Source organism: Gadus chalcogrammus, chromosome 4 (genome assembly GCF_026213295.1).
Source record: "Gadus chalcogrammus isolate NIFS_2021 chromosome 4, NIFS_Gcha_1.0, whole genome shotgun sequence".
Taxonomy (NCBI): domain Eukaryota; kingdom Metazoa; phylum Chordata; class Actinopteri; order Gadiformes; family Gadidae; genus Gadus; species Gadus chalcogrammus.
Genome location: NC_079415.1, coordinates 7,039,888 through 7,054,447, shown reverse-complemented (window position 1 = coordinate 7,054,447; position 14,560 = coordinate 7,039,888). Strand labels below are relative to the sequence as shown.

Sequence of the window (14,560 nt, the reverse complement as noted above, 5' to 3'; positions counted from 1 at the left end):
GCTACGACCTCAAGATTGGCTATCTGTCCCTGACGTGTCGTTGTTCGCCTCAAGTCTAGGTTGCAATACTGACATCTAGTGGCAACAGAACGAATCGCATTGCGACACATTGATTGAATAATACAAGAGGAGCATGTTCGAGAGAAGACGCCCAGAAGCGCACTCAGATCCGATCTCGTCACACATCATTTACGAGCTAACAGGCACTCTTCGGATTTACTGTTCACTTATCCATCCATTTAAACCCAGAAAAAGCGAATGCTTGTTTGATAACTGAACATGCTGCATAATCGAGTCCTGGGCTAATGAATTACATTTCAAGCTGTCATATTTGATATATATATTTACAGATGAATGGCATTTCATCTATTTAATGCCGTACTATTACGCTAACGTACTAAATTATTCTCCTGTACTTTCTGCTGTGAAACCCTAATTTCCAGACTGGGATTAACAATGCACATCTTCTATTAAATATAGTAAGAAACTATTGGGTCAAGACAAGATAAAATAGGAATACACGCTGAGAGAGAAATGCATGCCAACAAATAAAAGACCAAAGATTGGACCCAAAAGCAGCAGCCATTAACTTATTTATTATACTGAATTTACGAAAAAGTAAAAGCAACACTTGAATAACAGTATTGTACACTTGAAGTCTGTTTTGTTGTCGCTGTCATTGTAGTGGTGGTGGCTGTTTCAGACGATCGCTCCACCGTGCGCCAAGGCTGATGCATTAAGAAACCTTTGGAGGAGCGGAGCATCCAGAAGCTGAACCGTGAAGACACCGGTTTGGACCGGATGTCCACTGCCTCACTGCCTCCCAGATGCATGGCGATGATGAGGGAAGTGACCCACTGTTGTTGGAGGGAGATATGAGAGGGGCTGGGATAACACTTATAACTACGAGACGTCTTCTGATGTGCTGTTGTGGTTCAGGACGGGGGGGGGGGCAAGGGTCAGGGGGCTATTCTATACTTCTATACTTTACTTATTTCAAATGGCCCGATACGTTTTGTCCTTCAGATTCCAGAGAACGTATAAATTAACAAAGTAGAAGCGATATTTAGACACATGGGGGTAGCTGGGGGCTGGCGGTGGGGGTTATATCGGTGTACAATAACTCACATGCGGCTGTGCAGAAAACAACTTGTTAATAGACAGAACGGAGGGGTGATCTTTGAGTGTCAGCTCTTGATTCGACCCACGAGCTTCAGCACAGAGCTCAGACTGTTCTTTTCAAGTAGAGATCCAGTCCGAAACAAAAAAATAATAAAAAAAGGCATTTCTTACATTTTTAAGCTTGCGCTACCAAATTATGTGGGAGACACATGGTCAGATCTACAAAGGATTAGGACACCGGCAAGTTCAATTAAAAACCTTTTCCCCCTAATGTGCGCGCGAACGAGGGATGAATACGTGTAATGGAAGTTCTTTCACTAGACAACTACACAAGGAATTGTAGCTGTGCGTAGTTGGCGTGTATAGGCCACAAGTACAACAACACAGTATTTTACCAAGCTTTCCAGCCATCTAGCGTTACCTATTCCACTCATTACCTCTGATCCTTCCAAGCTAAAATGCAAACAAACTAATAATAATAATAATAATAATAATACAAAGTAATAAACTATGAAATAGACACCGTCCGGTTTTTCTTGAAATCAACATATTAAAATGAAAAAAAAACAAAAGAAATCAAATCAATCTCTTCGGTATGGAATGGAACTTTTTCTCCTTTTTTTTTTTTTTTACAGTAGCAAAAACATTGACTTCTTATTAATATTCGATGATATTTCCGTTGATAATGTCCTCGTCGAGAGGGCTGGCGCGGGCAAAGGGAAGAGGAGTCACCCCGTCCCATGCTTCAGGTTGGGACCACAGAATGAGACTGTCGTTGTTTCCCCTACCCATCATTAAACAAAGAAGCAGGTGGCTAACCGTACAGAACGCCTCTCCCCCTGCCCGGGGCAGCCCTCGCCCTGCACGCGAATGTTGGACCGTACGCTAAACCCCTCCACCTCCAGCTCCACCTTACAGAGCAGGACGTCAAACCACAGGGGGGGGGGGGGGGGGGGAGGAGCTGACGTCCGGCCTAATAAACCCATGCGCAATACAAAACCTCTGCCCAACCCTGGAGGCACGAGCACGGCGCTTTGTTTGGAGAAAATAGCAAGAAGGAGAAGCAGCAGCGGAGGAGGAGGAGGAGGAGGAGGAGGAGGAGGAGGAGGAAGAGGAGGAGCTGGGGGGCAGGGAGGAGGAGAAGGAGAAGGAGAAGGAGGAGGAAGTAGAAGCAGAGGGTCTCCCATCAGATGATCACGGGTCACGTGGTGAGGGGAGGGGGAGGGGTGTCCCCCTCTGAATGACTTGGGAGTGTTGAGGGGTAGTTCTTGAGAGGGGGTGGGTTGAGTGTCGGGGGGGGGGTGATGGTTGGGTGGGTGGGTGGCGGGGGGCCCCTCTTTAAAAGGTCTTCCTGTGGATGGCGCGCGCCCGGTCCTCCTCGTACTCCCTCTTCGACACCCACATCTTCTTGAAGGTGTCCAGCGACGCTAGGATGGAGCCTCTGTGAAGGAGGAAGTCAGACGACCATTAAAGGGCGGGTCAACCGCAAAACGAAGAGCCCGCCTCTGGCCACGGGGTGAGCCAATCAAAAGAGGGACAAACCCACTGGAGTCCTATTTGCCGGCATTCCATGTGTGGACTATGGTGGTGTTGGCTTATATCCATACAAGATAAGATGCACTTTATTCACAGGAATTTAGGGCGCCAGGCTAATCATAAGAATTAAAAATGAGCTATAATTACAATATACAAAGTATAGCAAAGCCAGTTGGGGTTGTGTGGGGTAACAGTCTTACCCGATCCATGTGGAGTAGAGTCGTTCTTGAGGAGCGGAGATCTGCAAATTAAATCAGAGAGCTGCTGATTACACACTTCGGGGCTCCGCTAAGCCCATTAGCAGCTGATGGATGTGGCGGCGGGACAGGTGACGCACAACAACACAATAAATGAATGAGGAGACGTAGCGACGAGGCACGAGCAGGGTGGTGCCTTCAGGAATAGGGGTTTAGGATTCAGGGTTCTGATGGACTGGCCACCGGGACTCACCTTGATCTTTACATCTTTAGGCGCCAGCTTCTTCACTTCCGTTAGTAGCCTTTCTCCAAAGCCTGTGGGGCGAGATCCCGTGAACGGTTTGTTATTAAAGTAAGCATATTCATTCAATACCCAATTGAGGGTTACCTCAATAGTCAGACATCAGAGCATCCTTCAAGGGGCAAAGCCTAATTTGTGATTTGCTCTCAGAGATATTTCTTCTTTAGGTACCCCTTTCATAATCAATATTAAAACTTAACAAAAAACAAAAGTACCCCCAAACACTGCCCAAACATCGCCACTGAGACCCTGGGGAAGGAAGGAACCCAGAGGAACAGGGGTCCTTCACGCCCAGGGGAGGGTTGGTGGGACGGGCAGACGCCCACCTTTGATCAGGGTGGTTCCTCCGCACAGCACGATGGTGGAGTAGAGCGTGCGGCGCAGGTCCATGTCCGACTTCTGGATGGAGTAGGCCAGCACCTCATGTATACCGGGACTCTCGTCTCCGATCAGGTCGGGTCTGAACAGCAGCTCGGGAGCTCTGAACCGGGCCGGTCCGATCTACGGGGGGGGGGGGGAACGGGAGCTGATCATGGCAGCTGAGCTTGACGTGTATGATCGATTTGCCGCGGTAATGTTTCAGAGATATTTTTGAAGATTCTAATGTTTTTCTAATCATCGACTGGTTAGGCCTTCACTAAAGCATTAATCTGCCAAACCTTAGAAAACCTGTATTAAAATAGGATGAGATCATTACTGTATGCTGATATCCAAATTTATCGTCTATTCTTCTCTTACTAATCGGCGTTGGAGAGGACTGTTTTGGTTTGCAAATGCATTCATTTCAATAAACTCTCCTTATTCAAATATGTACTTTCCCTTTGGCGACCGTCCTAGAAATCAAACTTACGTTTAATGAGCTCCCATCGGGTAGAATGTACTGGGCCTTCTCTGTCTCCAACGTCTCGTCCTTCTGGGGGTTCAGTGACAGGTAACAGGCTCTCTGTACAAGGGGAACACACAAAGACACTATGGAGCAAACAACGAGACCCATACCTGGGCAAACAAACATAACAACCGCAAGGTCGAAAGAAACGCGTCAAGGGAGAAGAAGACAAAACATCCCCCAAACAAACAGAGACAAGGTTCAACGAAACAAGATACAAGTCGGGCGAAAGTCTCCAAAGAAAAGAAAATGAAAAAAGACAAGGTGAAAGTAGTCTCCAAAGCAGAAGGTAAACAGAAACCAAGTCAAGTCCACGGAAACTCAACAGAAAACGAAAACACACACAACAGCAAGAATCAGTTCTATTCAACCCAAGGGTCAACTGAAAGCCTCACACAGCCGGATAAGAAACCCTGGCTAAAACCCTCTAGGGGGGGGGGGGGGGGGTCGTACCTCTTTGATGGTGCGGACCACCTCAAACTCGGCCGAGGTGTTGAAGTTGTAGCCCTCCTTGCGGAGCAGCAGGCGGAGGTAGCGTGAGACGTCGCGCCCGGCCACGTCCACCCGCATGATGGAGTGGGGGATGGCAAAGCCCTCGTAGATGGGCACCACGTGGGTCACGCCGTCCCCGGCATCCAGGACCACGCCAGTGGTCCGGCCTGTGGCGTACCTTCAGAAGGGGGGGGGGGGGGGGCAAGTTTAGATGGGAGAATGGACCGACTGAACAGTGCCAACAAGATAATAAATACATCAGCCACAGTCGGAAGAGGAGGGTACCTTGTTCATCATTGTGTCACAAGTTGCATGCACGATTGTGTCGTTTAAATGTGCCTTCAAAACTAACTGTACTGTCATGGTCGTAGACGTGGCATGGGCATAGAAAGAGCCTTACATGAAAACAAAAGGACGAAATTAAATGAGGTTTCCATTTAATAGGCCCCATATGGTGAATGGTTTAGGGTGTGCAGGTCCTTTAGGCCCCCTAGCCACTACAAAGACTAGCACTAGTATCTGCTGACTACTGGCGTACAGTGCACATTCAGGAGCAGGCAGGGGAGACAGCTTGTTCATTCTGACAGACCCTGACAGACTGCTGACATACCCTTTGGGCGGGTAGACACACACCACAACACTTTGTTGACATTTTGTCGCTACGTTGAAGTGTTGACTGTTGTTGATGCCATGAATGAAATAATAATTCAGGGCTATTATAATAACCGATGCACAAAGCAATCAGAGCTGAAGGGTCTCAAACAGTGGTGTTTGCACAGCTGTATTCCAATTTTGTCCAATAAAAGTAAACAGGTTCATTATCGTTTTTCATGGATATTTCCGCTTCTAGATTCCTCAAATGCCTAAAGCAGACAAACAACAGGCTCCGGAAGAGGCACTTGCACAACAAGCTGGATGCATGACTAAACGTACTTCGTAAATGAAATGTCAAATCGTTTGATTCATTTTTAACGCCTTTGCGCAACACCCCCGAATGTCAGCGGCCCAGGTCAACTCATCAACACCACTTCAGTATTTCCAAAAAGCAATTATCTAATAACAACACAACACAACCCAACCATTGGCAGATCAGACTGAAACTAAGTTAAACTATGTCTGCATGCATTTTCAATTTTTTTCGTGATAATTTTCAGGTCTACAATCCCCTTTCATGAGCTGCCTGCTACACTCTACTTTCTGCTACTTTCTTCCCTTGCATGGATATGCATGTTTTAAAGCAGGTGTGAAAGCACTTTTTCAATGCAATAACATGAATAACTAGAAAATGCATTTCCTGCAGAAAATGTGGTGAGTGCAAAGTGAGGTTGATTTTTTTTTTTAATAAAACCAAATAGATTAAGACGTAAATAAAAGTTAAATGGCAAGTGAAGGGATTTGAACAAAAGTTCAAAAGTCGAGGTGGAGTAAAAAATGTAAACAAGCACACCATTTAAGAAAATGTAAATGGTTGGAAACCAATTGTGAGTTGAGGTACCGCCGTCCTCCCATTGACTCCCATGTTAAAAAAAAACTGAAAAGAAGCACGCAATTCCAAGCTATTCTGAATATTTTAAAACTTGAATGGAGTCTCTAGGTGAAACATTTAGGAAGGAGATGGGTACAAACGTTTGTAGAGAATAAAAGTAGTAAAGAAGAAAGAAAGAATAAAACTTATGAAGAACAATAGTTGAGCACTGCATGCATCACTCACTCACTCATTCTCACGGCTGAACGGCTAAGTGTGAATGCAATTAATGCCAAGGTCGTCAGAATACGGCTCACGCAGACAGACAACAGCCACGTCCGGTGTGCCAACTGTGATGAAATTATCCATTTGAAATTTGGAAGCATTCAATGGTGCTGCTGTACCCATGCTCCCTTCACCCCTAGCTCTCTACACGGAACTATGTCAAATATATGCATGTATTTAGGTGGCTGTTGCGATACAACAGCCACCGGTATACATCTACCGAGGTGCAATTACACATTTGCTTGTAGCTGCGACTGCCATCGAGATGAATTATCAAAACATGCAACAGATAACGATAATTATAGATCTATGATTGTAGTTTACCATTATGGATGAATGATCAATACATACAACAGATGGCAATAATTACAGGTCTATGACTGTAGTTTACCACTATGGACGCAGTAAAAAAATACTGTGTACCCTCATGTCCTACAACTTGTAACGAGACTGACCAAGATACCCAAATGTGATGGGCTATACGGATATATTCATATCAAAATGTTAGCAATGATATATAAAATATCTACCTCGGTACAATTAATGTCACCTTTTCGCATATAAGAAATCGTGTTGCATGTGTACAGTCCCATTAAAGTCAATGATTTGTAATTTTATTGTCGTGGGCTAGGATTTGAGCATTTAACATTTGAATATCATTTGAATAATACAACAAGGAAGGAAATTCCGAATGGGATTAGAGGAAGATTCACAGCACAAATACGTAATATACCAGCTACACATTATAAACATGCGTAATATATACACAGCTGAGGTTCTTAACCTTTATGCACGTAATTTAGGCTCTACCTTTCCCGTGACCCCCAGGTTAAGAACCGCTGGTATGGACAGAGAGCCAGAAGAGTAGGTTCTCATCACTTACAGGCTTAGCACTGCTTGCATGGAGATGAAGAGGGCAGGAACGTTGAAGGTCTCAAAGAACACCTCGGCGGCCTTCTCTCGGTTTTTACTGGGATTCAGTGGAGCCTCCGTCAGTAGTACAGGGTGCTGCACGGAGGAGAGGACGGACACACACACACACACACACACACACACACACACACACACACACACACACACACACACACACACACACACACACACACACACACACACACACACACACACACACACACACACACACACACCTTTTTATTAGATTGAAATGAATGATGGTGATTCAGTGGGAGGAACTGCACTGACTAGCACTGATGGCAGAGAGGGCAGGTACGTACACCTATAGATTAGAAAGGAAGAGACTGAAAAGGTCTATGGAACAGAAAAGGACTTAAAAGAGACCTTGAAAAGAGGGACAATGCGGGATGAAGACATTATCAAAAACTTCTCGGGGAAGAGATGTTAAGAAGATAACTTTGGAAAAAAATCTGGAACAGAGACTCGATGAAGAGGCATAAGAACACGACCATAGACTAGATATAAATATGTTATGGACCATGAATGAATATGGAATATATAGAATATGAATGTTAAAGGAAAGGCGACTCAGCTATTTTCCAGTATAGAGAGTAATGCTTCATATGGGCGTTCTAAAAACAAATATTTTTTTGCAACATGGGGGCCAATGTGGAGCGTCAACCCATGAGGTAAATAAGGCCCTACTAGTTTAGAAAACAGGTGACTGGACATTTCCCTTTTAAGGGCTATGGCATAGAAAAGACAATGAGGCAGAAGACTATGGACAGTAAAGAGCCTCGCCGAGCCACGAGGAAGGGCATTAGGAGAGACCGTCAGGAGCCCCCCACCTCCTCAGAGAAGGTCTGCAGCTGCTCCTTGGAGTAGACATACTGCCAGATGCGCTCCATGTCGTTCCAGTCGTTCACGATGCCGTGCTCCATGGGGTAGCGCACGGACAGCAGCCCTCTGTGTTCCTGGTGGGGCAGGGAAACACACACGCACACACACACATAAGTTAATACAAATTCAATACGATTGTTTGTTGCGAGGAGTACAAGCCTCCGTTGCCATGGTAATATATATCTATTTTTGCGATTTTTAAATATAAATATCGTTCTGTTCATTCATCCCCTCATAGCACTCTTTCTCCCTGACATTCTCGTTCACGCAGACATACGCACACGAACACGAACCCCCCCCCCCCCCCCCCCGTCAGGATTCCTCGTCTAAACCCCCCCCCCCCCCCCAAGATTCCTTGTCTAGCAGCTTAGGAAATGGAGATGTGAGAGGGAAAACAGAAAAGGTCTTAAAAGAACACGTCTATTTTTGACCGTTTTTTATCTTAACTTTTAAAGTTTGTCATTAATAAAAATGGATGGAGTTGAGGTAATATATTGAAGTTACCGTTTTATGCATTACTCACTAAGCACAATAGGAAGAACATAAAGGAAGTAATTAATTGTGGGTAATAGGAGGTACATTACTAGGGAGCAATACGTAGCCCCTCAATTCATCTGCATGAAAAGTTATAGATAAAAGTATGAAAGCGACAGCATTTTAATAGAGTAGGAACAGTACTTCTGCCTTGGGTCCGATGAACAGATCTCCCTCCAGGGCTCCTGCCATCACGCGCACATGCTTGGGTCGTCCCACACTGGAACACACACACACACACACACAGTTAATGATCTGATAATGATATTATTATTTTTATGGGTAATTAGTAAATGTCATCTTGCTCTTAGGAAAGGCTGTTTGGGAAGTCACTCACTAGTTTGGGAAGCAGTACTTTGGGATCTGGTCACCTGCAAACCCAGCCTTAATAACCCCAGAACCCTAGGAGGAAGGAAAAGGAAAACAATTTAAACAGTGTTTTTAGGACAAACTATAAAATAGTGAGACACGTACAGTGGGAACAGATTGTGTCTGTAAACTATGTATTTAGTCTGTGAAGGAGAGTCATGATGTAGTGAGCGGGGAGTCATAAGACACAGCCTAGGGCCACTAGTCATCAGCCAGAATCCTGCTCTTTTTCACAAGTCACAGTCTTCAATTGTACAATGGTTGCCAAATAACATAATCAAAGATAATTAACAGTGTGCCCAGGACGGCCACGGTTTTAAAATATAACTCAGGAATGCACCAGGGTTTCATTTGTATAATTTATAGATGAATGTCCAACGTCTGACAAAACAGAGAATGTTCAATCTTGCATAAAATATGTCTGTGTGTGTGCTGATAAAGATCAACCTGTCCTCTACATAATCTGAGCTAGCAACCAGCCTACTGCATCTGCTAGCGTTAGCAGGAGAAGTTAGCTAATATTGCTGCTATGTCGATCCTCAGAGATGATGAATAATCACCACTTGGACTGAACGTTAAGGGGACATGGGGCGAGATTGTGTCACCACCACTGTCGTGTTGCAGGCACAAGCAATATAAACCATAATTCTGAAACCGGTGCGCTAACCCCGCTAGCAGAGCAACACAATAAGCAGCTAACGTTAGCGGCCTCAGTTAGGGTGTGGATGAATGACATCATCAATACTCACATTATCAATCACAACGGGCTGGTTAGCTAAAATGTCATAGGACTCCATAGCGGAATAGTTATTTAAGATGTTTTTCTATAAAAATGCGTTTTATTTCCTTTCCAGTTCGGCGTTATAATCATTAAAAACGTCCCAGTACTGTAGACTCGGATGTCTGGTCGCCGCTCCTTTGCTGTGTGGAACCGCCTACCACAACAACCCAGGCCAGCGAGGTATGACTGACACACCAAACAGCCAATCGCAGTGCTCTATATGGACGTCCACGTGCTCACTGTCAAATCCCAGATCCTTTAGCGTCTTCCTTATTATACATCCATGGAGGATTCTGTCTACCCGTGGATGTACCATAAGAACGGTCTTCATTACTTCCTTAGTTTCTCAGTCAAACTCTAATATATTATAGAATAAATTACATGAAGCCATATCATTTTTTAACAAAGAGTTTTGAATAATGAAAAATGAATACACTGTGTGCAGTTTGTCCATAAGAAAGACCACACTAGTAAGGGCGGATGACAGATAGATATTTCGATTAAATTACTGATTATTTGGTTGCCACAAATTATCAATAAGGGTTGTCATAATTAAAATAGGTAGAGAAAGGGAGAACATGCTGGGTTGAGTTGTATGGTGTTATTGTTAACTTTATTATTAACTTATCGGTCAGTTTGACCAGTCGAGTTAATTTAGTTAAATGTTGCCCTCCATGTCGATTATTTATGAACCATGGCATTTGAATACACCCAAACCAGAGCCATTTAGAGAGGAAGTCTCTCCAAATAGCTCTGACCTGAACCATCCAATCCAGAGTGGAAGGCGTGGGGACCTTCGAAGCGGTGGGACGCGTAGGCTTAGAGGAAAATGAAACTCTGCCCTGTGTCCAATCAGAGTCGAGAGTCTACGGATATACACACTGAACTCCAGTAAGTACGCCTAGTACGTTTGTCAATATCAATACAAATGTCGATATTACGCCATCCAGATACGCAGCATTAGAAGACGTTTACGGTCGTGTTTGGCTCGGTGATCAGCCGGTTAGTCGGTGTGTACCTGACAGCCGTAGATCAGCTGTTGTGGGTCTTTAACATGCATGTTCACCTGCTAGCTGAGGGAGCTAACCTTCATTGGATAGACGTGCTAGTGCTAGTTTAGGTAGCTATCCTTCATTGGATTGATGTGCTAATGCTAGCTGTTACTTAACGATTGGACGTGCTGTAACTATTATGACATGATTAACTGTGACGTTTTTGTTACGACTTGTTATGTGATGTATTATGACTTAATTTACTATGAAGTGGTTTATTATGACTTCTAATTAACTATAAAGTTAATGTAAAAACAAAGCAAGAAAACGATTCTTGAGTAGGCTGTGGTTGGTGATTCATGTTTTTACTGATCCTTCTAGTTATGTGTTCGACTTTGTGTTTTGGTTTCTGTTTGACAGGTTGTGATGATATTTGTCAAGTTGGGCACCGCTGTCTACTCCCGAGCTTGTTCTGCCATTTGACTGAAATCAAGTCGGGGAGACTACTGAGATAATGGCCTGTGCAGCAGCAGTGGTGGAAGAAGTACCTGAAAAGTAAGTTCCTTCACTAATGCAGTTTATTCAGTTTCAAAAACCTCTATAGTTATCAAAGAGCTGGTAATTGTGTTCGTTTTTTTGTTGGTTTTAAATCTCTCTCTCTCTCTCTCTCTCTCTCTCTCTCTCTCTCTCTCTCTCTCTCTCTCTCTCTCTCTCTCTCTCTCTCTCTCTCTCTAGACACTGCTGGGTCTGTTTTGCTTCTGAGCGAGAAGATCTACATGCAGAGTGGGTTAACCCATGCAGGTGTAAAGGCTGCACAAAATGGATCCATCAGTCTTGCTTGCAACGGTGGCTGGATGAGAAGCAGAAGGGGAATAACGGGGGACCAGTGAACTGCCCACAATGTGGTACAGAATACCGCATTGTATTCCCCAAAATGGGTGAGTGGACCCATTTGATTCAAATCAGTATTTGGTAGTGATTTTGTATTCATTCGTCTTAATAAATTATGCAGAGATGCACAGCTTTGCTTTTACATTTTTTGTTATTGTTGACCAGAATAGCATTACAATGGGAAGACAGATCCACATGTTTCTGTAGATGCTGTCAATCATTTTTTATTTCTTTACTTATATTTTTCTTTATGTAATTTTGTTTGTACCTTTTATGAACTCGTAAGCAGAGGTTGGTTATAAAACTTTTTGATGAAGCTATTTGTTGTGACAGCATGACTCAATGTTTACGGTCCCTTCCCCTCCCTCCCCAGGACCGTTGGTCTATTCCCTCGAGCATGTAGACAAGGCTATCTCCCGGGTCAGTCCATTCGCTGCAATGGGGGTGGTAGTCGGGACCGTGTACTGGTCGGCTGTCACCTACGGGGCTGTGACAGTCATGCAGGTACACAGAGCTCCCAACTCAACAATGACCAACAGACTGAAGCTGTGTTATTAGTTTGTAATGTTTGTTATGTCTTCCTATTTTGACGTGAAGGTTGTGGGCCATAAGAAGGGTCTGTTTTTGATGGAGAGAGCGGACCCTGTGTTTTTGTTAATGGGCCTTCCCACCATCCCTGTCATGCTGGTACTGGGAAAGATGATCCGCTGGGAGGAATACCTACTGACTCTTTGGCACCGATACTCTGGTCAACAGCTAAGAGGTAAACAACACATAATAATCATTAATACCTCTTTCTTACTTGACACACGCGCGACACGCCTCATTCTAATCTACTCCGATGGGGGAGGGCAATGGGTCAGGGAGTTTGACTCCCAACTGAAAGTTTCTGGGTTTGACCCCCAAAGGCCATAGTATAACCCCTCCTTGAGTCACTTTGAATTGAAGTATGTTTTTTTCTTTTTTTATTTATTTTATTCCAGGTCGCCAGATGCATCGCCTTCTCCTCGACAGGAACTTTAACCGGGAACACCTGTCAGTCTCTAGGACCCTCTGTGGGGCTCTGGTCTACCCCTCTATCGCCAGCCTCGCGGGACGCTTGTTCTTCCAAAGAATTCCCTCAAGTCTGCAGCGCACCATTTTGGTGAGTGAATATTATTTATCTGGGGTAAGCGTGGTGACAGTTCAACGCTGCCTAAACCACATGTAAAACCACGGTGTGGTACATCAAGTCCATTTTAAGAGAACCAAAGGATTTTGTAAGCCAGCTTGGGATGAATTATTTGTATTTTCAAACGTGTCAGTGTGTACTTGGGTAGATTTGCATTCGTTTTTGTGTGCTTTTTTTAACTTTAAAAATCCCATTGGGCTTAGTCTGAATAAGTACTGCAGCATTACATTTCACTCATTACAAACCACCTCTTCTTCTGTTCCTTTCCTCCCTAGGGAGGAATAGCGTTTGTGTTGATCAAGGGAGCGCTAAAGATGTACTTCAAGCAGCAGCAGTTCCTGATTCAGACCAACCGCCAAATCCTGAACTATCCGGAGAGCAACGGAGAGCCAGAGAGAGACGGAGATAACGAGGGAGGAGAGGAGGACGCAGAGGACAGTGGCAATGAATGAGTGAATGGTTCAAGAGTTCATAGGGTGGAAGTATGGACACGGACAACATTTGAAGAAAATGTTAAGAACTCGCAGTGACAGAAGATATATAACCTCATATTAAATGTACACCTGGTGTCTTGTTTTTCATGAAAAGAGCAGGATGTCTTAACCTTCTCTAAGATGAAGTTTTATAGATGATGACGATGATGAGGAAGGTGATCCTTCAGGGTTAGCCATAATAATCTTGGCCAACATTCAAAGGCAACGTCAGGGCAACATTTTGGCACTGGTCTTCATTTGGTGAGGTTTGATCGGTAAGGATATAACAGCATTTAGCGCCCTAGGATGCAACCGATATCTTGTATAGTTTATGTGTATTTCTTCGATAGGGGAAGAGATCTAAGGGGGTAGGGCTGGGTGTCCAGGTGTGAAGAAACCTCATGAAAGGGTCTCTATTTTATCACAAGGTACCAGTTGGTAGGCTGACCTATTATGCATCTGGGTGGACATGCCCACTTGTGATGTCTCTATTGGGTCGATTTTGAAAGAGATTGTAATGGACATGACACCTATTGGTTAAATAGGGGCCCATGTTTGACGTTGGTGAATGTTGATCTTTTAATTTATAAGACTGTTAGAAAAGGGGCTGAGCTCTGTTTGTTTTCAGGAGCTGACCCATGATGCCATCATTGATTATAATTAGAAATACAATAACTACCTAAATATGGGTAGTATTGATGAATAATCAACATCATAGTGCAATTTTATTTGAAGAATTATAAACTCGAAACACATGGTATAAAATACTATGTGCTCAATATTGACTATTAAACTTGAAATATTTTATGAACCCATTTTATAAACAAAATGAGGCTGTGTACTGCAATGTGGATGTGGTAAACACTAATCCTTGGCGATTGATTGTGTTGTAAGTATTTTGTGTTTCACAGGGAAATATTTTAAAAGCAAATCAAAAATGTATTTTCTTACTAAGTACATATATATTTAGTCTTCACTGTTGTGGTTTTATTGACAATGGTATTGCACTATGATGTTTCTGATGAATCTAAAACTATTTCTTAATCCAAAATGAATGTTATTTTCTAATATATAAATAATTTTAAACGGTGCTATAATATCATATCCTTTAGAAAGATTGTGTCTGGCTGGCTGCTGCCACTTTTTAAATTTAAATTAGGAGGTAGTTTCATGCCACAGTTGTGCAGTTTCACTTTCCATGAGCTAGGGATTTATTTGAATAAAGCTCTCGCAAACATGACGCGCGATAT

The 14,560-nt window shown here is 43.7% G+C and overlaps 2 protein-coding genes across 5 annotated transcripts; one reads left to right on the top strand and one right to left on the bottom strand.

Annotated features, from left to right (window-relative positions):
* Positions 1 to 422: 422 nt before the first annotated feature.
* actr1b (actin related protein 1B) lies at positions 423 to 9,948 on the bottom strand. The gene is made up of 11 exons (XM_056588300.1): positions 9,752 to 9,948; positions 8,971 to 9,035; positions 8,778 to 8,853; positions 8,048 to 8,173; positions 7,168 to 7,292; positions 4,496 to 4,712; positions 4,007 to 4,099; positions 3,483 to 3,657; positions 3,109 to 3,170; positions 2,859 to 2,899; positions 423 to 2,563 (listed from the first exon to the last, which is right to left on the bottom strand). The coding sequence occupies exons 1-11, from the start codon at positions 9,797 to 9,799 to the stop codon at positions 2,461 to 2,463; spliced, it is 1,131 nt and encodes a 376-aa protein (XP_056444275.1). The 5' UTR covers positions 9,800 to 9,948; the 3' UTR covers positions 423 to 2,460.
* Positions 9,949 to 10,574: 626 nt separating this feature from the next.
* On the top strand, positions 10,575 to 14,547 carry marchf5l (membrane-associated ring finger (C3HC4) 5, like). 4 transcript variants are annotated; one of them, XM_056588875.1, is made up of 7 exons: positions 10,575 to 10,674; positions 11,196 to 11,330; positions 11,511 to 11,713; positions 12,040 to 12,170; positions 12,264 to 12,429; positions 12,650 to 12,810; positions 13,113 to 14,547. In XM_056588875.1, exons 2-7 carry the CDS (start codon positions 11,290 to 11,292, stop codon positions 13,287 to 13,289), a joined length of 879 nt encoding a protein of 292 aa, XP_056444850.1. In that variant the 5' UTR covers positions 10,575 to 10,674; positions 11,196 to 11,289; the 3' UTR covers positions 13,290 to 14,547. The 4 variants fall into 4 exon arrangements, with proteins under 4 accessions (XP_056444850.1, XP_056444853.1, XP_056444852.1 ...); XM_056588878.1 differs by having other exon boundaries at positions 10,667 to 10,687; XM_056588877.1 differs by lacking the exon at positions 10,575 to 10,674 and adding an exon at positions 10,694 to 10,785.
* Positions 14,548 to 14,560: the final 13 nt, after the last annotated feature.